Here is a 27,100-nt window from a genome sequence, read left to right on the forward strand (position 1 = left end):
CGTCCACCCTGTGTCCCCTGCAAGGTCAGGGACATCTCGTCCAGCTGCCCAAGCTTCCCTGTGAGCCAGACGCCCACAGCCATCCCGCCGTGAGGCTCCGGCTCCCGAGGGGCCTCCCACGGGCCTGGTGGGTTTGCTCCCGTCCTGGGACCCTCCCTCACTGGAGAACCTGTCTGAGGGGCTCACCCCGGCCCTCCACCCGACGGGCGGCGTCCCTCACGGCTCAGCCTCGGGGGCCCCGCCAGGAGGTGCCCGAGTCCGGTCGGCGTCTGCGCAGGGTGAGTGAGGTCTCCGCCTCCCGTTAGTTACCGTGGGGTTTCCGTGGTCGGTGCCAGACCCTCCCCGTCCAGGGAGTGAGAGCAGTGCCCTCTGGCCACGGTCAGTATCAAAGGACGGCAGTCTTGGTCCAGAAAGTAGCAGGAAGATAAACTTTCCTTCTGGACTGAACCAGAAGGAACGCTTTTCCAGAAGCCAGGCTGGGCTGGGAGCCACGCTGCACCCATGTCCACCGGTCCCGGCTGACTCGGACCTCTGTCCTCCATGCCAGCTGGGTCACCAGTAATGAGAGGTATCCGGATCTCAGAGGAGTTCTTTTTATTTAGAGACTGTATCTTTTAAGGGCAGTTTTGGGTTCATAACAAAGTGGATGGGAAGGTGCTGAGATTTCCCACCAGCCCCTCCCCCCCCACGGGCACAGCCTCCCCTACTACCAACACCCCCGCCAGATGGTGCATCTCTCACGATCGATGAAGCTGCGTGGACATTTCACAGTCACCCAGGGTCCACGTAGTAGGGTTCACTCTGGGTGCTGTACGTTCTGTGGGTTTGGACAAATGCATACGACGGGTTGGTTGTTCCTGGATCACACAGAGTAGTTTCCCTGCCGTAAAAGTCATCTCTGCTCACCTGGTCACGCCCTCCACGCCCCAACGCTCAGTCTTTTCACTGTCTCCCTAGTTTTGCCTTTTCCGGAATGCCGTGTAGTTGGAAGCACACAGCCTGAAGCCTTTCCTCACTGGCGCCTTTCACTCAGTGATACGCATGTAAGTTTCCTCCGTGGCTTTTCAGGGCTTGATGGCTCATTTCTTTTAATGCTGAATAATATTCTGCTGTCTGGATGAACCAGTTTATTTACCCGTCACCTGCTGAAGGACACCTTGGTTGCTTCCAGGTTTTGACAGCTATGAATAAAGCTGCTGTAAACATCCTCGTGCGGGTTTTTGTGTGGACATGAGCTTTCAACCTGACCCTGTGGGTAAATACCAAGGAGCACAGTTGCTGGATCTCAGAGGAGTTGGAGATGCCCCCCCACCTGGTGTCTGCTTGGTGCTCTTCAGCACCACTCCTGGTCCCACCGGGGGGCTCTCACACCCGGGATCGCCCACGCCCTGTCTCGGGCGGCTCTGATGTCCACCGAGAGGGTCAGAGGAGTCCAAGGGGCTCCCGGTCCTGACGCGTCTCCTTTCTCGTCACCTTGTCATCTGGGGGCCGGGGCTGGGGGCCCATCCTCTTGGAGCCCCCCCTTTTGTAGGCCCCAGCCCGTGCACCTCAGTCACCCTTTCCCTGGTGAGGACGGCTCCCAGTGCCGGCCAGGCGGGCACTCCTGGGCTTTGCAGTGGCCTGACCACATCCCCTGTGGGCGGACACACTGAGCCCAGACGCGGTGCCCCCAGGTTGACGTGCTGTCGTGTGCCTCGGGCCTCCTCGGCCGTGCGTCCCCAGGAGCACCCAGTATGTGAAGATTCCCGTGAGGCTGCCGAGGTCCGCGTCTGGGTGCCGAGGCCTGGAGCTCAGAGCTTCTGGGTTCAGGGATGAGAGCCTTTTCTAAAATGAATTTTTAAAAATTGTGCACGTAAAATGTCACTTGCTGGGATAAGACCAGTGACACAGAAGCATCTTCAGAAGAGGGTGACGCCACCTCCTCTGCCCCCGTGACGGTGTGTGTGGCGCCCTCAGACAGTCCTTCTCATTGACTTGGCTTCTTTCTGATTTTTTTTTTTTTAATTAGCGTAAGAAACAGTTTTAAAAGTTGGGGATGCGCCCCCCAAAAAAGTATAAAAGCACCGTCTTCCTCCCTCCCCTTGGCCCCCCTCAGGAGGCTGGAGGAACCCTGAGGGCCTGTGTTCCCCGTCCGCAGCCGTTCCCAGCTCTGGTTTCCCTGGTATCCGCACACAGCATGAGGCGTTCCCAGACAGACAGATGTGGAACTCATTTGCTGGATTCCGAGGTCCTGCTTTACCCCGGATGGGATTCCTGGCACCAGGGGAGGAGAGATAAGCAGCGTGCAAAGACCGTTGCCATAAAGACGCCTGATTTGTCCGTGGAAAGTCCAACAGATGCGCTGTCCTGGACGAATCCCCGTGTGGGGGTGTCGACTGCCTCACCCACTGCCGCCCACTGGCCGGGAGCTGGGTGGCCCGAGAACGGCTTCTGGCCCCATGACGGCCGTGCTGCCGCAGGCCTGCGCGTCCTGGTTCCCCGAGCCTGCGGTGGCCGGCGACGTATCTGTTCTGCAGATGAGGAAACCGAGGCTCGGGCGGTGCCTGGCCTTCCCCGGGCCGCGGCCAGCACGTCGTGGAGCCGGGCTTGGACCGCGGGGAGCCGCCCAGAGCGCGGGGCTCAGGCCGCGTCGAGGGCACCTCGGGTGGAGGCTGCTGTCTTCACACCTTCCTGTACCTGCCTCCTCGTGTTCTTTTTTCAGTTGCCCTTTAACTTACGGGAAGTGATGCTGGTTCCCGATTATGGCTGTGATACTGTTTCTTTTAAGATAGATATTTATTCAAATAAAATAGCGCTTCCTCTCCCTGAACTTGGTGTCAGTGGGATCTGAGAGCGACTGCCCACTGCACGGCTGGCCTTCACACGGACACGCTTGTGTGTCCCCTCCCCTGTCGGGCTGGACGCGCACGAGCTCCAGTCTCTGCCCGGCACAGCTGCGAGTCCCTGGCGGGGGCTCCTCTCTCACCAGGCGCCGCCCCTACTGAGCCGCTGACCCTGACGTCCCCCATCCCCACCCCGGGCCGCACCGTGGGCGCGGGGCCAGCGGCCCACAGCCCTGATCTATCTGCTCTGACCCCCACCAGGGTGTGGATTCTGGGGGGCGCCCGTGCCTGCTGTTCTCCACCGCGCAGGTTTCCCGACCCTCTAGCGGAGTCCGGCTCACAAGCAGGAGGAGTGGGTGACGGCCCGAAGGATGGAGGAGAGGGAGGCGGGCCGTGTCCCTGGGGAGGGCGAGGCCCGCACAGGCGGGACCGCGCCTCCCGGCTGTGGCATCGCCTGACCTGGTCAGAGGGGCTCTAGGCCAGGCTGGAGGGGCTGCTTCAGGGAGTGGAAAGCCCAAGGCCCTGCTTCAGGGAGTGCGTTCTCCTCGACCTTCGCTGGTTTCTGTCTCATAAAGGTCACGCGTGCCCGTTGTCGAAACCAAAGAGCTGATTTGGGTTTCGACTCTGTAGAAAAATGTACAAAATGAAAAGCGTTGAAAGGAAAACGGGTCTTCCGTAACCCCTTCTCCCCCAGACTCCAGCAGTGACATTTTTCTCCTGCATCCTCCCCGGCCGATTCCTATGTGACCTGATTTATTTTTAGAGTTGGGTTAGAATCGATGAGAAATTTGGGGAATATGATCCAGAGTTTTGGCAAGTGTGTTTTTCCAGCCCCCAGAATTCCGGCTCTCAGTTCCCTGAGGATGTCTAAGCTGCCTTCACGGCCGTCTGGGAAACGAGCTTGGACAGCACGACTATTCCAGGGCTGCGGTGGTTTCGCTGGGATGGGAAGACCCGGGCGTGTGCTGGTCGCGCCTGTGGCCCGTGTCGTGGGAACGCCGGGCCCTGCGGGTTGGAGGTCCCACCCCATCGAGTCCATCCGCCCGTTTCCCTCGCTCCCCGCCCTCGGGCTTGGCGGCTGTGCCTTCCCAGGACAGGAACGTCCTGCCGTTGCGTCAGGGCTTGGGGGTGGCGGCCTGGCAGCCTCGGCTGCTGCAACAAAGAGCCCCCGAACCACTGCGGTGGAGAATAAGGAAGTGTCTGTCTTGTGAAGTGGTGACCCCACGGCCATCACGGGCACCCCTGGGGGCCGTGGCTCTGTCCCGCGTGGCCCTTCCTCTCGTGGCCCCACTGCCCCTTGGCACCCGTGGCAGACGTCCCCCAGTGGAGGCTGGGCTGCCAGCAGCGGGAAGAGAGTGTGGTGCAGTGCACACCCCCTTGGGGACAACGTGGTCCCGTGGCCACGTGCTCCTGCAGCCCTGGGACGTGGGAGGACCGGGCGGAGTGGCCGGCCTGTTCCCTGTTGATTCTGCTTCTTCGGGGCTCCCCCTGAGGACCTTTCATCTTCATGCCATCCAGCCTGGAGGGTCTGTTATTACATCAGTCTTACGGGTGCGCGTACATCCTCTGTGTCAAGGTCCCGAGTGGGAAAGCTCCATCCATCCCAGTGGAAACAGATTTCATCTCGTCAACCTGCCTTTGATCGTAAGATGGGCCGGTCCACATGTGACCAGGAGAGAAATGCTGCCAGTGACCATGGGGGATACGGTTGGTTCCGGAGAAGACAGAGGGCAGGGAGGTGTCTGCATGGGGCGGGGGACAAGTGAGAAACAGAACGGTGGCCCACCCGAGCCCATCCCTGCTCTTCTGCGCCCACTGAGCCCTAATCCTCACCCCTATCCCAAGCGGGCAGGGCAGAGCCTGAGGAGTGGGAGCCAATCACATTAGTTGCATGTGACCTGCTCTGGCCAGTGAGGTGTGAGGGGAGGTTGCCGGGAGCTTCCAGAAGGTTTTCCTGCTGATGGCATGGGGGAGGCATTGGGTGACTCCCGGAACTGTGGCAGCCACGGTGCCAGCACAAGGACTTGACTGAGGCCACCAGAGCAGGAGGCAAGGACAAGCCTGTGTCCAGATATGTCTGTGGGCCTCTGAATTAGCCAGCCCTGAAAGCCCTCTCGCAGTCTTCTGGTTCTGCGGGAGAGCAGTTACCCTTAGTAGCCTTTAGACACCTTGAATTGGGTTTTCTGTTGTTTGGAGCTTGAAGCATCTCATCAGATGCTTTAAGCCTGGAGTTTCACTGAGTAATTCTGTAAACTGGAACTTCAGTTCCGTCCCTGGGGTCCTGAAGAGGAAAATGATCCAATTGTAAAATGGAAAATTGTCTAAAATGGGAATGAAAGGCATGTAAGTTATATAAGTGAAAAGGCATGCATGTAAACGATAGTTAGGTTAATGCAACGTTGTCTCAAGAAAAGCGCCGCAGTGCCGTCATCCCTGGACCTGACTGCCCTCCACTCCAGCGGCAGGTGGGAGCAGGACTCCACTCCTCTCTGTGGGGTCAGCACGGGACCATGTGTCCTGTGGGCGCACGGCCCGGGGAGCGCTCCCGGAATGCCCGGGTCGGGTGGAGATGGTCTGCTGTTTCCGGGTCCTGCTCCATCTGTCAGCCAGCTTCATAAGCACCCCAGACGCCTGGGAGCCGAGCGGCCCTGTGGCTGGAGTGGGTGGGGGCCGGCGTGGGTCCGCCCAGGGGGTCCGGAGGTCCCAGTCGCGGCGGGCACTGGCGGGGTCTTCTGACCGAGTGTCTTGCGGCCCAGGCGGAGGGGGTTACCCGTTAACCCGGGCGCGGCCAGGCTAGCGCTGGCGAGGCCGGGTCTGGGTGAGCCAGGCTGAGCCGGGCCCACCTCGAGACAGACCACACTCCTCTGTGCGTCCAGGGCATTGGCAGCGGCCGGTGAGGCCAGTGGGGCTGGCGGGGTGATTCATAAGGCCTTGCTGCTACTCCTCAGGCGTGTGGGGAAGATTCCGGGTTCCGACGAGGCTCCGGCCCCCGGGTCCCCCCAGACGGCAGGCCAGGGGGCTCTGTGCGCGGAAGCCACTGGTGCCGGCTCGTTGCTGCCGAGGCTGCGGCCCCCGAAGGCCGAGTCTCTGGTGTGGAACGCGGCCTCGCCCAGCTGCCTAGGCCGGCGTTAATCATTGAGCCCCAGTGTCGCGGACACCCCGCCTGGAGGCCAGGGGGCCGCATCGCTTAGCGGGGCGGCGTGACCGCGAGGCCACGCGCCTCCCGTCCTTGAAACTTAAGCCAAGGTCAGCTCGGAGCAGCGCTGCCCTCGGAGGCCCCTCCAGATTCTGCCCGCGCCCCGCCCGCGGGCAGACAGCTTGGGGCAGGAGCCGGGCCGGTGAGGATGGTGGTGCCCGGGAGGTGCCCTCGGCCAGAGCACAGCCGCAGCTCCCAGACCCCACGCCTCACTTTTAGATGGGGGGCGTGGAGCCAGTGGGAGGGGGATGCGGGCGGGGCCCCTCGGGGGTGACCCCTCGGCGGTGGCCTTGGGCACCCCCGCCTTTGCCCACCCCGACCCAGCCGGCCGACGCTCACGGGTCCCCTTGGCGTTCGCAGGGCACAGCCTCCGTCCTCCAGCGCCGGTCCCCCAGTGAAGAGTATGTGGAGGTGGGGCGCCTCGGGCCCTCCGACTACTTCGGTGAGTCGTGGGGTCCGCTCCCTCCTGGGGTAGCGACCCTTTCGCGGGGCCCCAGGAGGGCCTGAGATGAGGTCCGCAGGGGCGCGGGAGGACCTGGCCGAGGCCTGGGCGCCCTGACGGCCCGTCCTGGGTGCCGGCTGCCCCGGGAGGGCAGAACGCGGGTCAGGACCAGGCCCGGCGCGGTCTGAGTTCCAGGCGTTGGTGCAAGTGTGTCCCAGTGCTTTGTGGGACACGCTCACTCCAGATGTTCGCTCAGGTGCGGCCTCGTGTCCTGAGGTTTCGCTTTGCCCCTAAACCCGCAGCCCTGACGCCCTCTCTCGCCCCCAGGGGAGATCGCGCTGCTGCTGAACCGGCCCCGGGCGGCCACCGTGGTGGCCCGGGGGCCGCTGACGTGCGTGAAGCTGGACCGGCCCCGCTTCGAGCGCGTGCTGGGCCCCTGCTCCGAGATCCTCCAGAGGAGCATCCAGCGCTACAACAGCTTCATCTCCCTCACCGTCTGAGCGCCGCGCCTGCTGCTGTCCGCGTGCGCGTCCAGCTGAGGCTGGCAGCCGGGCACCGCCCCTCCCTCGGGCCCACCTGGGAGCCAAGGGGTCACCCCCAGAGGTGGTGGCCCCCTCCCCGTCTCCCCTCCCCGTCCCCCGCTGGCTCCTCTTCAGGGCCCCGCCTTCCTCCCCACGTCTTCTGGGGTCAGGGCCCAGCTCTGGGAGGCCCTCCTCGCCGATCAGGCTGGGCAGCTGCCGGCGGCCGACCCCCGTGATGCGCGGCCACCCGGTCTGTGGCCAGGGCGTGGGGCGATGACATCCCAGGGGGTCCCCACAGGCACTCTTGGGCTTGGAGCGAGAAGCTGAGGCTGAAGAGAGAGAGGGTCCAGCCCCTCCCCCAGATGCTCGCCCCCGCCGCCCCACAGAGGCTCCTCCCAAGATGCCAGGGGTGGGGGGGCTCTGGCGGCTTAAGCTAGTTCCGGCCTCAGAGGGGGGGTGGCCCCCAGGAGCCCACGGCATGTTTAGGGGAGTGGGCGTGACCCTCCCCTTTCCTGGAAAGCTGGGCGCACCGACCAGTTCGCCTGGCCGTCAGGGGCAGGGGTCACCCTCACTGGGCTGAGACGCCCGGGAGAGGAAGGGCGCGCCGTGTGAGTCTGGGGCATTCCGAGGTACGGTGAGCTGCTCCCGGGGCCGGGGGAGGGCCCCGCTGCCTTCCACAGCTCTGCAGAGCAGCCTCGTGGAGACTGGGGAGGAAGTGGAGGGATTTTCTAAAACACATTCTGGATGAAGTTGTCAGGAGCAGAGTCCCCGGTGCGTGATTCTCCAGCAGACACGCCTCCCGTTAACCAGGAGTCTCGCCCTGGTGGGAAAGCCCGTTATCCGAGCCGAGCCTCCCCCATGTGGGACAAATGTGAGTCTCACCAGCCCTGGGCCCACACACCTAAGTCATCAATCAATCGATTCCCCCTGGGAAGTGTCATCAGGCCAGCTCTCACGTGAGCTGGAGGGGCCTGGGGCCCGTGCCTCACGGGACTCCTGGTGACCTGAAGGACAAACGAAGTAGTGCAGTTACCCCGATTTGCTCCTGCCCGTGCAGCCAGGGGAGGCTGCCTGGTCCGGGGTGACCCCTGCCTTTGCCTGTGGGTGTTTCTGTGGTGTGTAAGCCCTGCCCTATTTATCGCGATGTTCTGAATGCTGCATGTGCTATTAAATGTGCAATGAAGTACATCTTCCTGACTCCGTGTTTTGGTCTGCAGTCTTTAATAGAAGATTTTATTCCTTTTGTTTTGTTTCTATTGTGATAAAATAGTCATAACATAAAACTTACCATCTTAACCATTTTTCAGTGTCCGGTTCAGCAGCATCAAGTACATTCACACTGTTGTGCAGACACCCCACCGTCCGTCTCTAGAACTTTCTCGTCTTCCCAAACTGAGACTCTGCCCCCATTAAACACTAACCCCCCTCCCCCTCCCCCAGGCCCTGGCCTCCACCCTCCTCCTTTCTGTCTCTGTGACCCTGACCCCCCCAGGGACCGCATAGAAGTGGAATCACACAGTGTCTGTCCTTCTGCGTCTGGCTCATTTCACTGTTACGTCCTCAAGTTTCATTAGCCTGTGTCAGTGTTTCCTTCCTCATTAAGGCTGAATCATATCCCGTTGTGTGGATGGACCACATTTTCTTTCTCCGTTCACCCGTCGATGGTGATGGACCCTTGGGTTTTAAGCCCTCTATCATGGTCATGATGTGACGGGCTGGCTACGGTTCCCAGGGGCGGGGGCCGGGGGGTGGCAGCGGGGCTGAGCGCTGTGTGGCAGGAAGCAGGCCCTGGGCCCACCCCAGGTGACCACGGTCTGATGGCCTCGGGGGGCCGAGTTTCTAAGCAGCGACTCGGGAAGGGGGTGCTGCTGGGGACACGACCCTCGTGTCTGGACTTTGGGGAGCAGCGGGGTTCTGGGCTGAGCCTCTCCCGGCCTCTCCCAAGAAGGCCGCCTCGAGGCCGCCATCAACCCCAGAACCAAGCAGGGGCACGCGCCACCCGCCCTGTTGCCCAGAGAGCTTTTGGGCCAGTGTCCAGGCTCTGGCCTTTCCGTGGAGGCTGGGAAGGGCCCATGGGAGTTGGCGGGGGCAGCCTACCACGCGGCTCCCCCCAAAGGCTGGACAGAGCAGGCTCCCTGGGAAAGCCGAACGGGGGTTCCAGAATAAAGGCCGACCCGGAGAGGGGCCTGACCCACAGAAAGTCGCTGCCGCTGGGCTGGGCAGCAGCTCCTGGCTCCACGACGGGTGTGAGCCCTGCGGGCACCTGCCCTGGGCCTTGTCTCGTGGGCTGTGAGGGGTGGTCCCTGGAGCTGGGGTGGGAGCTGCAGCTCCGCGAGCCCTGGGGGGGCTGTCACGTCCATCACTCTTGGGGCAGGTGGCCCACTGCACGGTGCAGAGATGGCCCCGCATGCCAAGGGCTGGGACTGGGTCCTGCCCCACGCTCTCCCAGACGCGCTCCCGGCCCCCCGGGCTGGGCTGGCTGTCCCGCTCTGGGGTCCCGCGGTCCCCACGTGCTTCCCGAAAACAGACAGCAGCCACCTTAAGACCCCCGCGCCTCCCGAGGGCTTAGGCCGTGTGGCCCAGGACGCAGGGCTGGCCGAGGCCACAGGTTTCTTTGCAGCAGGAGAGTCAGGAGGTCAATGCACACGTCCTTCGGTTTTCTTTATAAAATATCTATTTGAATAATCAAAACGAATCTGCACGCTGCAAAGCACTGCACGATATAAATATAAATATAATACAACAGGAGCCACGTGTACAAAATAAAAGTAAAACAAGTGAGATTCACTTTTTTGTGTCCACCAGGTCTAAGCTGCCCGTGCCGGGGGGGCCCGATGTCATCACGAGGGCCCTAACAGGAGGGAGGTGGGAGGGCCAGGGCCAGAGAGAGGGCGTGGGGAGGAGGGAGACAAGCTACCGGCTCGCAGCTGGAGGAGGAGACGGACCCTCCCGAACCCTGGCAGGAAGCAGCTCACGGGGGCCTTTGGACTTGCGGCCTCCAGGCTGGAGGGCTAAGTGGCAGGTCGGGCTGTTCTGAGCTGCTGAGTTTGGGGCGTTTTGTACAGCAGCCACAGGACACTCATACGGCGGCCCCGCTGGGATTGGACCAGAGCTCTGCCAACCTTGAGTGCGGGTTCGACCCCCCACCCTGTGCTGCTTGGAACTTGGTGCCCCCCTCCCAGAAGCCCAGGGTCTTCCTGGGCGGGGATGCGGTGGGGCGTGGCAGGCACCCCTCCTTGGAGGGCAGGTCTGGCCCCGGCTGCCTGCTCGGCTGGGGCACGGGGACCCAGGCTGCAGGCTGCGGGAAGCCTCTGCCTGCTGCCCGCTGGGGGCGTGGCCAGGGCAGCATCTTCCCCAGCTGGGCACTGGGCCTGCTCCCTTTGGCGCCAGGCGGCACAGACCCGGTCTTGTGGGCTCGTGAAAGCGTGCTTGTGTCCGCCTGAGACTACAAGCCGGGCAATTGTTCCTGCCCCATCGCGGCCCCCAGGGCGGTGCCAGGGGCGCTGTGTGGAAGGGGACGGCGGGACGGGGTCCATGCAGACAGTCCCCGGGTGGCTCGCTCCCCTCGGCTGCCCTGGGGGGCCTGACGTGGACACCCCCGTCTGATCCCAAGGCAGCTTCTGGGAGGGTCAGGGCGTGGCCAGTCGAGGCCTGACGGTGAGCCCCAGAGGGCAGGCGTGGGTCTTACACACTAGACCTGTGGGCCCCAGGACCTTGTGGGGCCAGAAGCTCAGTCGGCACCAAGAAATATTTGAATAATAAAGAAAAGTGAATAAACTAGGGGTTACTGGAAGGAAATTTGGGGAAATTCAGGCTCTGGCTTCCACGGGCCAAAAAATAAGAAACTTTGATGAAAGTCCCATACCGTCTACAAAAATGAATTCAAAATGGCTCACAGACTTACACATAAACATAAAATCATAAAACGTTTAGAAGAACAAACAGGAGAAAAATCCTTGGGCTCTTGGGCCAGGCAAACTGTTCTGAGACTTGACACCCAAAGCACAAGCCATGAAAGGAGAACTGGACGAATTGGAATTCCTGAAAATTAAAAACGTTGCCGGCGAAGGATCCCGTGTGGAAGACGAAAGGGGAAAAGATGATCGTCGATCCGCACCTCCCGCAGAGGCCTCCCACCCGGGGTGCGTGACCAGCTCTGGGAACTTGGCAGTGAACGCTCACGTGCTTGCGCAGACGGCAGATACGCACAGGAAAGATGGTCTCTCGGCAGCACAGGGGACGAGGCGCTCCGCACCCATAGGAAAGGCTGAGATGAGAAACGGCGACCACAGCCGGGGCTGGCGAGGAAGCAGGGGGAGGGGGTCGCTCACACGTGGCTGGTGGGGGGCACAGAACTGTGCGGCCACTCTGGCAGACAGAGGCTTCTGTCAAAAAACCAAAACCAAAACCCAACATACAGCTACCATAGGACGCAGCCAGGGCAGCTTGGACACTTACCCCAGAGAATCGCAGAGCTACTCACACAGAGACCTGCACAGGCAGCCTCATGAGGCCTTGTCCGCGGAAGTGGAAACACCCAGACGTCCTCCGTGAGGCCGTCCTGAGGCTGAGGCCCTCACACCACGGAGGTGACTCAGTGTACAAAGGAACCAACTCTTGGTACAGCAGCCGCCTGGGCAGGCCTCCGGGGAGTTATGCTGAGAGGAAATGCCGACCCCAAAGGGTTACCCGCTGTATGATGCCACGTACATGACAGCCTTGAAGCGACAAAATCACAGGAACGGAGCTCAGGTTGAGGTGGGAGGGACACGAGGGTCCTCGCCTTGATGGGACGTCCTGCATCTCCACTGGACCCACATCCAGATCCTGGTCGAGGTTTGCACTGGAGTTTTGCAAGATGTCACCATTGGAGGAGACTGGGTACAGGGCACCCTGATCCCTCTGTGTGTTTCTATTAGAAGGGAAAGAGCCTGGGTGTCTGAGGGAGCTGGAGCATGGGGAAGGCGGGCAGGTGGGATGTGGGGAGGGGTCTGCATTCCACTAGAAGGGCAGGGAGGAGCCGCTGGAGAGCTTGGGACTCTGGGGCGAGTCTGACTTAGGCTGTGGAAGGTCCTGTGTAGTGAGTGGCCAGGGTTATCCTGCAGCTTCCCTAACCTGGCGGCGTTCCCAGGACAGGACAGGCGGGGGCAGAGGGGACACCCAGGCATCAGCAAGCCCTTAACACCTGAACGGTACCCTTCCCTACCCTACCCCAGCCCCTGTCCCTGCACAGAGCTCTGCCACTTGCTGTGTGGCCTCGGGCAAGTCCCTCGACATCTCTGGGCCCCACCCATCCCTCTCTAAAGTAGCCTAGGAATGCAGCCCACAGTATATCTGGAAGAACGTAGTGGTCCCGGAGTCCCTCCCTGAACTGAGTGGACTCAGGTGGGGCTCAGGCAGGGCCGGGGCTGGAGCGGGTAGAGCAGCGGGCGCTGGGCGGTTCCAGAGCCAGCCAGTCCGGGTGACTTGGGGGTCCTGCGGGCCACAGGGGCTCAGACCAGATGGCTCCCTGGGGTCTGCCTTTTCCCATCCGAGTGTGGCTTGTCCCACATCCTGCCAGGAAGACTGTCCTGATGCCACCAACCGCGCTGACCTCTCTCTCCCCTCTGGACCTCTCTCTCCTCCTGGGTTGTGACCAATTTAGGAAGTCAGTGACTCACTGCTCTGCGCCAGCCCCATCTCCCGTTGGGTTGAACATCCCCCCTCTTCCAGGGGTCATCTAGTCTGCTTCTGACTTGGGCTCCACGAGCAGGAAGGCCTTCTTAGTCTCTTAATCTGGGCCTGGAGACCCAATACCCATGGTGTGCTTGGGGGCCACCAAGGCCCTCAGAACCTTCTCGTGGGTATTGCTTAATGAAGGTAGATCTAACATGTTTACAGTGGATTTTGAAGCCCACATGTGGGTCTTTTATTCAGCCATGTAGAAGGTCACTGGGTTTGTCTCTGCTGCTCCCAGCAGGGGCCCACTCTAGCTGGATATCGGGTCTGTCTCTAGGACAGAGCCCTGTGGCATTCCACTGGAGAGCTCCCTTCCAGTTTAGACTGTGAGCCCCCTCACCAAGCTCACTGGTCAAACATTCCTTTTTTTGGCGGTTGGAAAAATAAATCAGGCTGGTGTATTTCAGGAACACACTGGACAACCAGCCAGGCAATCCCTGACCCCCTGTGCCGTGACGCATCAGGGCCAGCATACGGTGTGCTGGTCCTATTTCATATGAGCTCTGTGGTACCAGGAAAGTTCCTTCACTTCCCTGGGCCTCAGCCATCTCGTCTATAAAGTGGGACTAGTAATACTTGTTTCCCGGGATTAGCTGTGCCCGAGAGATGGGATCGTATGTGTAAAGCACTTAGCATGGGGTCTGGTGCCGAGAAAACACGCACAGATTTGAGCTGCCGTTACGTAGACTGTCTAACCATGTCACACACATTGACGGTGGTAACCAGGCCCCTGGCTTTACCCGGACGCGTGGGTCCTCATGCCCTGCATTCGCATCCTCTGGCTCCGGCTGGCTTCCCCTCTCAGGCCGCCTGGGGCCTGGCCGGCTCCTCTGCCCCCGCCCTGGCCGTCCTTCAAGACAGCTGCAGTGCCCGCTCCCCGATATGCCAGCCAGTGGTGTGTCCCCCCTGACCTTTCCTCCTGCTCCTGGGGCCGGGCTTCGAGGATGAGGGGACCCCAGTTTTGTGGAGGTGACAAACATGTCCCCAGCACACGCTGCTTGCCCTTGGCCGTGTTTGCAATCGCTGTGCCATGTCACCCTGAAGCCTGGAGCATAAGACCCACTCAGGCCTCTGCAGGTGGAGATTTGGGGCCGGGCCGGTGAGTTGGGCTCCTCCCGGCTCCCCGGGGCCAGGACCCCGGCTGCGAAGACCCCAGTGATGGGGGCGACTCGGCGGCTGACACTCTCCATTCCCTGGATGCACGCTGGGCCCTCGAGCGGAACCTGAGGCACTTGCAGGTGGCTGGGCTTCCGCGCGGCGTGGTGGCCTCAGTGGTCAGACGCCCACACAGCCCCGAAGCCTCCGGAGCAGCAACTCCAGCCAAGCAGGAGCCGGCCACCGCCTCCTGGGACATGGTGTCCTGAGTTACGCAGCATCACCTCCACCGGCCCCCCTGGACTCAGGGAGGGGACATGGACCCCACCTCTGGGTGGGAGAAGCATCAGAGGATTTGCAGTCTTGTTTTGAACTCTCTGCTCTCTCCTGGTTGCCACAACTCGGTCCTGACCTGAACGGGCTTTGGTCAGGGTCAGCCGAGCACGTGGTGCTGTACCTTGTTGTGTCTCTACGTCCTTGGGATGGAGACCCCTCCTACCGTTCCAGGGTCCCGCTGTGGGGGCAGGCCAGCTCCTCCAGGAGGTGTGTCTCCCCCGTGGTCCTGGTCCACGCTGTCCCCCAGCCCCACGCACACATTAGGCACGCAAACGTCTGTTGAATGAATGTGTGATTACCTCTAAACCCAAACAAAAGCCCTTGCAAGGATCAGAATGAACTGAATTGCTCACTCGGGAGTTCTAGGAACCTTAGACAGGCGGGAATACTGAGAGCCAGAGGCGGAGCCGGGCGAGATGCCAGAGCCCAGGTTGGAGCACAGGGGCCACCCCCCGCCCCCCGCGCCCCCCAGACCCGCACGCAACCCTCCAAGCTGCCCAAGTCAGAAGAAAACTCGTTATTTTGCTTTTGGTAGGATTATCATTGTTTCCAAACACACTTCAGCTGATTTTTCATGCTTCAGAAGGAAAAACCCCGAGCGAGCGGGCATACATGGGAACTCCTAGGAACTCCTGCTTCATTTTTTCTGTAGACTAAATAAACCATGACAGGAAAACGTCACTAATTTAGATAATCCCAGTGTAAATGCTCCAAATTAGCCAGTGGAGTTCCCACACCAGCGTTGTTCTTCTTCCTGGAGGGGTGAGGGTGGCCGGATGTTGCCCAAGGCCGTGGCCACACCCTGGGGCCTGGGTTTTGGATGCTCCAGAGCCATGAGGCTTTGGCCTGAGGGTTGGTTGGGAGGTGGGGCAGGGGGGCAGTGGCCAGAGCCTGGCCACCCGCCTCTGAGCTGGAGAGGTCACACCCGCTGGGCCCGCCACCTCCCACTCGTCCCGGTCCTGGGCTGGCCGCCTGTGCCTCACTTGTCTCTAGCTCCGCGGCCACCCCCCCAAAGTCCAGGCCCTGTGGTTCTCTTGCCGCCGGCCTCCTGCTGGCTCCTGGCTCCCCCCTCCCTCCACAGAGCCCAGCCCCAGATGCGCCCCAGGGTGCCCGCAGACCCACCCTGCCCCACCCACCCCATTGCATCCGCCCTCGTCCTGGACCCCCAGCTCCTCCTCAGAGCTCGTTTCTCCTGCTCGTGCTCCCACCCCTCGCTGCCCCCCGCCTGCCCGGGGCGTGGCACACAGCCACCCGGCCAGAGACCGCTGTGGCGTGAAAAGAGCCAAAGGGGGAGTCTCGGGCCTTCGGGGTGGGTGTGAGTCCAGGACCACTGGCGTGAGTAGGGGGCAGGTTTCGAGCTTCTGTGGCCCTGATGCCCCAGCCGCCCGGGGGGCAGGAGGGAGCTTCAGGGCTTCAGACTCCAGGACAGAGCTCTGGGAGGCCCAGAACCTTCTGGAATGGAATGCCCCGCCCATGGCATTGACACCCTCCTGTGCGGGACCCTCAGTTAGGGTCTCCGACCCCAGACGGTCGTGCTCATGACATAGGGTGTGAACTCCAGAGCCCCAAAGCATCCTCGGTGCCGGGAGGGGGATGGGGGCACCAGCTCTGGTCCTGGCCAAGGGTGGCCTGGACCACACACTGTCCCTGCGACCCGGGGAGCAGGTGCGAGGGTGGGGAACCCTGTGTCTGGGCCCCCTCCTTTCAGCGAGGAGCAGGAGGGTCTGATCACCGCCCATGGGGAGCGGGTGCCCTAGCACTGGGGCCCCAGGCCCTTCTGGGACCCTTGGGTGTCTGTGTCTATTTCTGTGTCCTGGCAGGGGCGCCTTCGGACCCGGGCTGAGGGGCCCAGCGGACCCATCAGAACCCGCCTCCCAGGAGGCCACCAGGAGGGGAGGCTGGTGCCTTCACTGCTCGGTTCACGCACTGATTCACTCACTCAGCCCTCAGTGAGCGCCCCCAGGGCCTGGCCAAGGGTGGACCCCTCCCCATTCCCACTGTCCTGCTCTCGCCCCACTGGCACTGGGGCCCAATGACAACTCAGAAGTGCCCTTGCTTTCAGGGGGATCCGGCCTCGAGCAGGCAACACCTCGACACAGAACGGCCACCCGAGCGCAGCAGCTGGGCTGTGCGGGGCACGGGGCTGTGCCTGGCCCCGCTGAGCCCCTCAGGCCCGCCGCCCTGGGCCTCCCCAGCAGCCCCGTGGGGCCGTTCCCAGGTGGGGAAACGAGCTCAGAGAGGGGAAGTAAGGATGGCCGCCCAGCAGTGAGAGTCGACCTGCTGGGGACCGGCTAGGGGGCCGGGTAAGGCCTGGAGGGGTCAGGCTGGGCTGGGGGGCGTGCCTCCCAGAAGCGGTCTTCCCCGCCCGGAGGCTGGGCCAGGGGCCGGGCTCACAGTCCCTCCATCTCCGCTGCCGCCGGTCACCAACCCTCCTGTTCTGGTCTGGCCCCCACCCAGGAGAGCCAGCCGGGCCCCTCCTCAGGCGTCCCCTCACCACCATGTGGGGTACATGCCGAGCGGAGCAGGGAGGCCGGGAGGGGCGGGGTGGCGGGCGGTGACCTCCTGGGCCTCTGGGCCCTCCTCCCTGCCGGCCTGGTGCTGCGCTGGGAGGCCTGGGTGAACCAGGCCCGTCCTTGGCTGGGCCTCCAGGGCACAGCAGGGGCCACGGACCCGTCCACTCCCACGTCCAGCCTGAGAATCTGGGAGCGCGTGGGGCCGAGGGGGGCCTGGCACATTCCACTGAAAATACACACAGGTCATTCCCACAACTCCACAAACGCTCGCGGTCGGGCCGGGGTCCCAGCGGCTGATGGGCAGATGGACCCTGCCCTCCGGGGGCCCTGCCCAGAGTTCTGACGGGCACGACGTTCTCTGGCTAGGCTCTGGCCACCCCGGGACGGCTCCTCAGAACCAAAGACACAGAAGCCACTCTGGGAGCAGCAGGGGAGGGGCGTGGGGAAGGAGGGGTTCCTGGGGAAGCCGGCGGAAGGGCAGGGCTGCACGGGAGGAAGGAGGCTGGTGCACGTGGACTCTGTCCTGCTCCTAGCACCTGTGGGCCACGCCCCGTCCAGCCCCCTGTTGGGGCCACAGCCAGCGGAGGGAGACCATGGAAGCGGCCGGAGCTGGAGGCCGGAGGGGCCGCCCAGGTGAGGGGTGAGGAGGACCACAGAATGCGGCCCCAGGGAATCCCCACCACAGGCAGAGTTGCCCCTCCTCCAGGGAGGCCACCAGGAAAGCCCTTGCTCAGTTGCTTCCTGAAGCCGGAACACCTGCGAAGAGAGAGGATGGGAGGTGCAGGGGAGGTGGGGTCCTCTGCCTGGTTGATGCTGACCCCGTCACTGTCGGACCTGAGCGAGTGGGCCCTGTGCTGGGCCCTGGCTAAAAGGGGATGCTGAGAGGTGCCGCTTCCCTTCAGGCCTGGAGGGAGGTCCTTGGGGAAACCCCTCCCCTGGCTGAGAAGGTGCCCCCTCCCTCCTCGCCCCCGACTCCTGGGTGGCAGGGAGTCTGCGGATTCCCAGACCCAGTCTCTGGAGCCAGGTGGCTGCTCTGGCACGGCTGGGTCAGGAGGTGATGGGGGGGCGATGGTGTTGGGGGGGGAGGGAAAGGGGGGACCGGAGAAGGCAGCGAGGGGGGATGGGGAGCGGAGGGGGGAGGCAGGGTGAGGAGAGGAAGCCAGAGGAGAGGGGGAGGCAACAGAGGGGGAGGGGGAGGCAGAGGAATTGAAAGTACATTCCAGACGGGTGACACACAGCTCTGCAGTGCAGGGCAGGGAGGGGGGCTGGCGGAGCTGCCCTTCACAGGAAGGTCCCTGCGATCCAGCTCCCCTGAGAGGGAGATAAGATGGGTGGGGCCAGGCTGGAAGGAAAATTCCTGGCCTGGGGAGCCCTGCTACTGGCTGCCATCCTTCAAGGCTCTGCTCGAATGCCACCTCCTCCTTGAAGCCTTCTTGGATTCATCCTTGGCTCCCAGGATCAAGAGGAGCCACTGGGGAGCCTGGCTTCTTCTCCTCCCGACAGACCTGGGCTGGCCGGGAACTCGAGGCCGTGTCCAGGCTGGTCCTCACACCGGCTGAGTGCCTAAGGGAGGGCCTGCCTGGGGTGTCCACTCTCGCCCACTGGCCTCCGTGGTTTCCGCGGGGCTGGGCGTTGCTGTCCGGAGCTTGACGAGCACTGGCTATTTTAGTGCCTCCCGTGACCCAGCTCATTTCTGCCACACCCTTTGGTGTCGGTGCTGACACCCCGTCTCCTCCTGCAGGTGGGTTAGCTCTCTCCCCACGGGCCGGGCGGCAGGCAGGACAGGTGTGTGGGCTGCTCCCGCCTCAAACCCAGAGGCGGCGACGGGTGACCAGGGGCTCAGAGCTGAGAGGGCGGGGGTCTTGGGGGGAGCCTTCAGAAGAGTGATCCTGGCTGCCTCGGCCAGGCCCCTGCTCACTGCTTCCCTTGGGTCTGGAAGACGCAGGGTGCCCACTTCTCAGGCCGTGTGGTTTGTAGGCCCCTGAACTGCTCCTGAGAGGCCAAGGGGGTGCCCGGTGCTGGGGTCCCCCCACGTGCCGGTGCCAGTGGGCACCTCTGAGTCAAGGAGGGCCCTGGTGATCCCCAATTCCGGGTGGAGTAGGGCTGGTCGGAGTCACCAGTGGATGTTGTGGAAACGACGGCAGGGACTTCCCAGGATAGGCCGTCGGGACACCGTGGCTCCACCGGCCCTGGCCACTCACTCTGGAGGAAGCAGAACTGAGGCCTCCAGCCTACAGCCACGGAGGAGCCCCCACTTCCCGTCAGGCTGACAGACAGAGCCACCAGCCGAGCTGCTCTGAGACCCAGACCTACGGGAGGGCCAGCTCCTCTCCTGGGGCCGTGCTTTCACTCTCTCAGTCTTGGGGTCACTTGCTCCGTGGTAATAGGGAGCTACAGCAGATGTTATCCTCCCGGGAAACTGAGGCCCGGGGGTGACATGACTTACACACCGAACACGCTCAGAAGAATCGGGGCCCGGATTCGGGCTGGGACGCTGGGTGCTGAGCTGCCCTCACACAGGACCCTGCAGCCGCGCTGGAGTTCCGGGGTCCTTGTCAGACACTCGGTGACGTCTGGAGGCCTCTCCCTGGCCACGTCGGGCCCAGCGGCCTGGTCTCGTGTCCGAAGGCCATGCAGCTCCCCGCATGTGTGTGGAAGAGCTGTGCGGGTCAGGAGGCCAGGCCGCCTTTGGAAAGCGGGTGGTCCTGAGTCCCGGGATCTCTCAGGAGACAGAGTGGGGCTGGGCCGGGCCAGACCCCGAGGTCTGCGGATGGAAAGCGTTTCTGGGCTCCAAAGGCTGCCTCTCTCCATGGCATGCATCTGCCTCTGCCCACATCAGCTTTGCCAGAGGGAACCTGGTGGGGAGGACAGACTTACTTATAACCTGTTATCTGTGGCAGAGCCGTGTCCCCATCGCCAAGGGCTGGACCCAACCCGGAGCCTGACCCAGCACTGAGTTCTGCATGAGGGTGGGCACTGGTTAAGCATCTCCTGGTGGGCTTCTCCGTCCCGGAGCCTATTAGGGTAACTTTGGAGCAAAAATGACCTGGGCGGATTCACGTCTGAAGGATCACTAATTAGCTGTGCAGACCGGGGGCGCTGGAGGAGGTGGGGGGGTGCACAGGATAAAGGGCAGGGGTGGGGCTGGGGCCAGCTCAGTGGCATGGACTGGGGCCTGGTCAGGTTTCAGAGACGTTTTGAGGGCTGAGTTGACAAGGTTTCCTACCAGCTCAGACGATCCGTGTGAGAGAGAGCTCCCGGTCGGCTCTGAGACTCCTGGTCCCAGCAGCGGGGGGGATGGTACCCCCCGGGAACCCAGAGGTGGGTCTGGGGGTTTGTCTTGGTTGGGTCAAGATTGACTCGTCTGTGGGGCTCCCAAGGGGAGGAGGTGCTGGACTGAAGGGCCCTGGGGTTCAGGAGGGGGCTCTGGGCTGGAGATCCTGCTGTGGAAGGGTCAGCGTGGAGGCAGCGTGTCAGCCCGTCAGGCTGGGGGGGCTGCCCAAGGTGGGGCGGGACGGGAAAGGCCCTGGACCCACCAGTGTGCAGAGGTCGAGACTGGGCCTCTAGGGAGGACACTGCCCCCAGGACCGGCCTGGGGAAGGGGGCTCCCGTCCAGGGTAAGTGGGAGCTGGTGTCCCGGGCGCAAAGGGACCCTGTGGGGCTGCCGCTGTCCCCAAACCCAACAGGTGTGGCCCTGCTGCCCGCGGCTGCCCCGCCCAGGGCTTCTGTTGCAGGGCTGTCGGGGCACAGGGGTGGGGGGTGCTCTGTGCTGCTCACTGAGCGCCTGCTGTATACCAAGCATGGCGTCTATGCAAACAGCACCGTGTGCAGCCCTCTCCATCACCGGCGGTGGGACACCGGCTGCGTTCGGCCACACGCCCAGCTCCGTGCTGAACACGTCTCGGGCATCACCTTTAACATCTCGAATCTACTTCTGCTGTATTACCCACTCTGTCTTTGAGGCCAACAGGGCTCAGAGAGGGGAAGCACTTGCCAAACGTTGCACAGCCGACAGGGGTGGAGCTGTCCTCGAACCTAGGACTGGCTCCCCGGGCCCTGGGCCTGGGCTCTGTCCTGCCTACGATGTGACCGCCCCCGAGGCCCCACGGCGGGGGGCGCGGGGAGGTGTCCAGAGGCTGCGGGCCCTCCTCCACAGCCCAGGGGTGCCCGCAGGTCACAGCAGGACAAGGATACGACTATCTGGCGTACTTTGCTCTCTCCTGTTGAGAAAAACAGCTGCAGACGAAGAGGCCTCCTCCAGCCGTCTCAGGCCGGGCCCCAGCCACCTCCCCTCAAAAGGGCAGCCGCACGTCCAAAGGGAGAAGGAGGTAGTCAGTATCACTCTGAGCAGAGGTGTGAGCCCCAAATTCCAACGCCCCCTCCCAGGGTGCGCCAGGGGGCCGGGTTCAGTGGTCGCCCAGCCAGGGCAGGGCAGCGCCTCTCAGGGAGGCTGGGTGCAGGCAGGGGGTGTGTGGTCTCATCTACCTGGGGGCTAAGGGTGACCCAAGGAGTCCTGGGTACTTGGTCCAGCCTGGCCAGTGGGAACATGTGTCCACACCCCTGGCTACAGTCAGCGTCCCAGACGGGGCCAGTGAGATGGTGTGGGGCTGGGAGGGTATCGGTGGGTGCCGCCTTCCACTGCGGAGAAAGTGGGAGAGGAGCCTCTTGATCCAGCCACACCTGAAACTGCTCACTCCTGGCCCAGCAGTCACCTTCTGTTTCCTTGGGCATTTTGCGTTGGGTCCTTGTCATAAGAGTTCTGATCTAAAGAATTGGAAGGGGGGGCGGGGCTGGGCTGTGACTTCTCTTCCTGTCTGGAAACTGTCACATTCCGGGAAATGACAGGGAGTTGGGGGGGGGGCCTCCTGTTGGGCCCCTGACCCAGGACTTCCCTGACAAGGACAAAGGAGGTCTCCCCGCCCACCCCCTCCCTTAGGAGTCGCCAGGCCAGAGTCTGTGCACGAGGCCGTTGACGGGTCTTGTCTGCGATCCGGAGCCCTACGTGTGCAGGGGAAGCTGTGTGCGGCTGGGTCCCCGTGCGGCAGCTGAGAGGGGTGGTATCTTCACGTCCCACACACCACGCACGTGTCCCCTGAGTGGAGGGGTCACAGTCGTGACATTGACCGGCCATCTCTGTCCTGTTCAGGCTGACGGAGGAGCGCCTTCTCGCAGCCACAGATCGTGCACAAGACTTGGGGGGGGGGCCTCCTCCGTTCTCGCTGCCTCCTTCCTTGCCACCCTATTTCCCCCTCCCCCTCTCCTTCCTTCTCTCCTGCTGCCCTCCCTGTCCCCTCTCTCCCCGTCCCCTCCTCCCCTCCCTCCACGTCTTGGCCTCCCCTCTCCTCCCCAGGCGTCCTGGCCTCAGGGAAGCCGCCTTCCACACCCCCAGTTGCTTCCCCTGGGGCGTGCCCAGTGGGCCAGGCCTGCGTGTGGAAGCCTCTTTTACAAGGAAGTCCTTTGCCCCAGACCTCACTTGGCCCCGGAGGGCAGGGGTAGGGACATCTCGGCTGCCCCAGCCAGAGGACACCTGCCCCCAGGAGGACTCGTTGAGCCACCCTGGCCCAGACCAGCCCCGCCCAGCCTCGTCCCGCCCCCAGAGGCCAGCCCACCAGGCCAAGGGCGCTGCCGCAAGGTGGCCCTTCCCTCCCACGCCAGGCCGGTGGGAACGCGGCCAGGCTGACCGCACGGCCGCAGGAGAAGAGGCCACGATGCTCTCGGGGTCTTTACGTCACTTCTGCATTTTCTTTCCACAACAGCCCTGGAACCGAAGTATCATCGTCCTGTTTTCCCCGATGGGGAAACTGAGGCTTGGAGCTGTGATATGATTTGCCCCGTCACAGGGTCAGCAAGAGGCTGAAGCCAGGCTCAGCTGGCCCTTGGATGGCTGTTCAGGGCTGGCAGTTTGGACGAGGGGAGGGCTTCCTGGAGGAGGAGGGCCACCTGGCAATGCTGTCAGTTCAGAGGGAACTCGAGGCCCAGGTAGGGTGGGGACCTGCCAGCCCCCAGGCCAGAGCCATGGCTTCTGATTCCCACACGTCTCTTTTCAAATAGAAGCGACTGAGTTTCTTAGACAAGAATATTAATCACCGCAGGCCTGGACGTTGGATGAAAAGATGCCAGACAAGCAGCCCTGCCCCCCGCCAACCTCATGGACCATGCTACATCTCTGCTAACGCTTAGAAAATCAGGGCGCCAGGAATCCCACTACTGGGCATATACCCTGAGAAAACCATAATTCAAAAGGAGTCATGTACCACAATGTTCATTGCAGCTCTATTTACAATAGCCAGGACATGGAAGCAACCAAAGTGTCCATCGACAGATGAATGGATAAAGAAGATGCAGCACATACATACAGTGGAATATTACTCACCCATAAAAGGAAACGAAATTGAGTTATTTTTAGTGAGGTGGATGGACCTAGAGACTGTCATACAGAGTGAAGTAAGTCAGAAAGAGAAAAACAAATACGGTATGCTAACACATATATATGGAATCTAAAAAAACAAAAAAAGGTTCTGAAGGACCTAGGGGCAGGACAGGAATAAAGACGCAGATGTAGAGAATGGACTTGAGGACACGGGGAGGGGGAAGGGTAAGCTGGGACGAAGTGAGAGAGTGGCATGGACATACCTACACTACCAAATGTAAAATAGATAGCTAGCGGGAAGCAGCCGCACAGCACAGGGAGATCAGCTCGGTGCTTTGTGACCACCTAGAGGGGTGGGATAGGGAGGGTGGGAGGGAGACGCAAGAGGGAGGAGATATGGGGACATATGTATATGTATATATATAGCTGATTCACTTTGTTATAAAGCAAAAACTAACACACCATTGTAAAGCAATTATACTCCAATAAAGATGTTAAAAGAAAGAAAGAAAATCAGGCCGCCCAAAACCTAACAGGAGAAAACATGGGTGAGAGCACAGGACACATCACCAGAGCTTCCACGTGGCAGGAAACCGTCCTCACAGCCACCTGAAGGAAGGATGCCGTTTCTAACCAGAGGGGAAGGGTTAAGAACACACAGTCTGTTCACACCTGGGGTTTTAGGTTGTTTCCAACTTTTGCTTTTTCAAGTAGCTCTGCCCTGAACCCTTTAGTCTGTGGCCGTTCTGTATCTGGGTCATTTTCTTAGGCTAGGTGCCCAGACATGGGATTATGGGGTCAGGGACCATGGCCACTTTCACGGCTCCTGATCCAAGTGGCCGCCAGCTCTGACCGCGGCCAGCAGCCGCTGGGAAAGCAGCTCCCACGGCCCCTCCCCTCCTGCTTGGTGTCCTCCCCTCCATGGGAAACAGCGGACCCTGGGCTGCGTTTTCATTGTTGGCCGGCAGTAGAGTGTCTCCGTGAGTTTGTCCCCATGTGTCGCTTTTGTGCATCTTCCCTGGTCTTCTGACGAGAGAACATGAGCAAAGAGACCCCGGTCGATGATGTGTTTTAAAGATTTGGCTGATACACTTATTCTGTGCAGATGAAAATACACAGGGACAGTGGAAACATGATTATAACACACAACTGAAGGATTCCCTTTGTTCAGGTTTTTAAATTTTTTACCCGTTTTCAACTTCTATACTGTCAAATCCGATAGTCCATTTTGAACTTTAAAAATGTGACACATAGCAAATGTGATTTGTTCTATGTCTTCTAGAGCTCTGAAAGCTCTCTGCCTTCTAGAAGTCTCATCAACTATGGGAAAACTAGAAAATACGAATTAGCATTTTTTCATAACTTTCATTTTGAAAAATTTCAATCTTACAGAAAAGTGGTAACAATAGTACGAGTGGCTGGGTACCCTTCACCTGCCTTAAGCACCCACTTGCTCTCCCTACCTGGGCTCTGCCATCCATCCACCTGTCATCTATCTGTCATCTACCACCCGTCTCCCCCACTAGGTATCTATGTATCTTCCATGTATGTATGTATATACATATGCATCTATCTATCTATCCATCTATCCATCCATCCATCCACCTATCCATGTATCCATCCATCTATCGTTCATCTGTCACTTCCACTCCCCATTCCTTGAACCATGTGAAAACAAGCTTCGACATCCTGACTCTTCGCCCCAGGTACCACGGGTCTCCCAAGGACAAGGAAGTCCTCCTGCATTACTGTGACACCATCACCACACCTAGTGGTTTGACTTGGATACAATAACGTAATATTTCTCCGGTGGACCCAGTTATGTCCTGAGAGCTGCTTGCTGGTCTGGACGGAGGAGCCAGTCCAGGACCGGGCGCCAAGCTGACCGTCCTGCCTTTTCAACCCCCGTCGGCCCCAACAACTCGCTCCCCGTGTTCTCTTCATGACAATGATATTTCTGAAGGGTCAGGAGCAGGTGTCTGCTGGACCCTCTCTGAACCTGGGTGTGTCTCCCCCTCCTCAAGGCGACGGTTTTGGTGAGAACGCTGCAGAGGAGGGCGTGGACCTCCACCAAGACACACGTGGCTGAGTTTGTTCCAAAGCGTTTGTTTAACAACTTAATTTCTCAATCCATTGAAATGTATTTAGTGGCGAGGGGCAGTGAGGGTTTAGTCAGGTAGTTTCTCTAAACTGCCCCAGTGGCATTTAATAAATAATCCTTTCAATTCCTCTAGGACAGTCTTTTCTGGGCTCTGCATGTTCCCGCCCTTTTGTCCTGAGAGCCACGCTGTTCTGATTATTCCAGCTCTATGGTATTGAACCTTCCTTCTCACACTCACAGCCCCTGCTCTTCATCATTCTAGAAGTTTCTGTGCTCACCCCTCAGCCCCGCCTCGACAGGCCACTTTGACTCCTTGCTCCCTGTGAGCCGAGGTCACCTCTGTGTGGATTCTACCAGCTCTGGTCTGACTTGTGCCTTGTGCGCCAGGGAGGTGCTGGCTTCCCCGACGTGGGAAGCCTTTGCCATCCAGTGAGCCCGTCTCTCTGGAGGACACCATCTCACCGCCTTTCCTCCAGGAGGCCTGGAAAGCCACTGAGGCGTGTCCCTGCCTTTCCGTGAGCCCCAGGCTCCGACCTCTGCCTGGTGGGGGGGCGAGACCTGTCAAATCTGAAGGCCAAGGGGGAGTGTAGGCCCCTCCCACCCCATCCACAGTCAGGACAGAGGGACAGGGCCTGCAGGCGGCCCCCAGGGAAGGAGATGCGGGTTAGCTGTGGGTTCAAGCCAGGTGATCAGCCAGACCCTGTGAACCCTTGGAATTCATATCCAAGATGCAGGGACTTGGCCATGAGTCCTGAAGACCCTGGGAGTTGGTGGTGGTGGGGGGAGCAGTTAGCTGCTCTGGTCTGGCAGGCTGGCAGGTGGTCGGTGGTCAGTAGAGTTTCTGTTTATGTCCCTACATGTTGTGTCCCCGCCCACAGCCTTCCAGTGGCCTGTGTCCCCCTAGAACAAATCCACATTCCCTAACTTGGTCTTAAGGCCTGTGTGACCTGCCCACTGCCCACCTGTCCCAGCTCATGCCCTCCTACCACCCCCTCTTGTTGGTCCTCGACAAACCAAGCCGGTTCCTGCCTCAGGGCCTTTGCACAGGATGCTGTGACCTCTGCCTAGAATGCTCCATCCCGATCTTCTCGTCACTGGCTCCTTTTCTTTTTTTTTTTTTTTTTTAATGAAATAGCTCTTTTTATTTATTTATTTTTAATTAAATAAAGCCCATTGTGGTGTGCGGGCTTCTCATTGCAGTGGCTTCTCTTGTTGCAGAGCACGGTCTCTAGGTGCGTGGGCTTCAGTAGTTGCGGTGTGTGGCCTCAGTAGTTGTGGCATGCAAGCTCTAGGGTGCGTGGGCTTCAGTAGTTGTGGTGCATGGGCTTAGTAGTTGTGGCTCGTGGGCTTAGCTGCTCCGGGGCATGTGGGATCTCCCCGGACCGGGGCTTGAACCCGTGTCCCCTGCATTGGCAGGCGGATTCTTAACCACTGCGCCACCAGGGAAGCCCCGCACTGGCTCCTTTTCAAACAGGCCTTCCTGACAACCCCAGATTCCTGACCTGGAAGAGTGTACACTTACTTGTCACTTGCTTAGTGCTCCCTGAAGAGACTGTGTGTTCCGTGAGGGCATCGTGTTAGCACTGCGTCCCCATGCCGTGCCCAGTGCCTGGCACAGAATATCTGTTGCGTGAATGAGTGAATATTTCCTCAAGTGGCCCTATGAGTTGGCTGTTACCCAGAGGAGGCAGCTGAGGCTCCGAGATGCTAAAGAGTTTGCTCAAGGTCATATGGCAGATGAGGCAACGGGGGGTGGGCAGAGCAGACCCCCCGCTCTGCTGGTCTCCAGGTCCTTCAGGGTTTCCAGGGCAGGACATGCCCCACCCCGCCCCCTACACTCACACTCACCTGCTTAGCTCTACCGAGTAGATATGAGCTCCGGGTGTCTAGACCAGCCTTGTCCAGTAGAAACGTCATTAAAGCCACATGTGGAATTCAAAATTTTCTAGTAAACACATTAAACAAAGGAAAAACACACGGGTGAAA

At 60.9% G+C, this 27,100-nt stretch overlaps 2 protein-coding genes across 7 annotated transcripts in view; both read left to right on the top strand.

Annotated features, from left to right (window-relative positions):
• Nucleotides 1–8,169, top strand: part of PRKAR1B (protein kinase cAMP-dependent type I regulatory subunit beta) — an 85,734-nt gene extending 77,565 nt beyond the window's left edge. For 2 of the 6 annotated variants that reach the window (XM_082360062.1, XM_082360063.1), the window contains exons 10-11: nucleotides 6,379–6,460; nucleotides 6,788–8,169. In XM_082360062.1, the coding sequence (XP_082216188.1) occupies nucleotides 6,379–6,460; nucleotides 6,788–6,960 (255 nt within the window). In that variant the 3' untranslated portion in view covers nucleotides 6,961–8,169. Of the gene's footprint in view, nucleotides 1–24; nucleotides 279–957; nucleotides 1,044–1,171; nucleotides 2,810–6,378; nucleotides 6,461–6,787 lie in introns of those variants that run through there. The other 4 variants (XR_014235662.1, XR_014235663.1, XR_014235664.1 and 1 more) reach the window with 4 other exon arrangements.
• Nucleotides 8,170–15,723: 7,554 nt separating this feature from the next.
• LOC309613188 (uncharacterized protein) lies at nucleotides 15,724–27,058 on the top strand (the record flags this gene model as incomplete). The annotated part of the gene is made up of 5 exons (XM_082359731.1): nucleotides 15,724–15,795; nucleotides 16,193–16,332; nucleotides 17,010–17,276; nucleotides 19,873–19,964; nucleotides 20,463–27,058. The coding sequence occupies 5 exons, from the start codon at nucleotides 15,724–15,726 to the stop codon at nucleotides 21,137–21,139; spliced, it is 1,248 nt and encodes a 415-aa protein (XP_082215857.1). The 3' UTR covers nucleotides 21,140–27,058.
• Nucleotides 27,059–27,100: the final 42 nt, after the last annotated feature.

Source organism: Balaenoptera borealis, assembly GCF_965194805.1.
Source record: "Balaenoptera borealis genome assembly, chromosome: 16".
NCBI classification, from domain to species: Eukaryota; Metazoa; Chordata; class Mammalia; order Artiodactyla; family Balaenopteridae; genus Balaenoptera; species Balaenoptera borealis.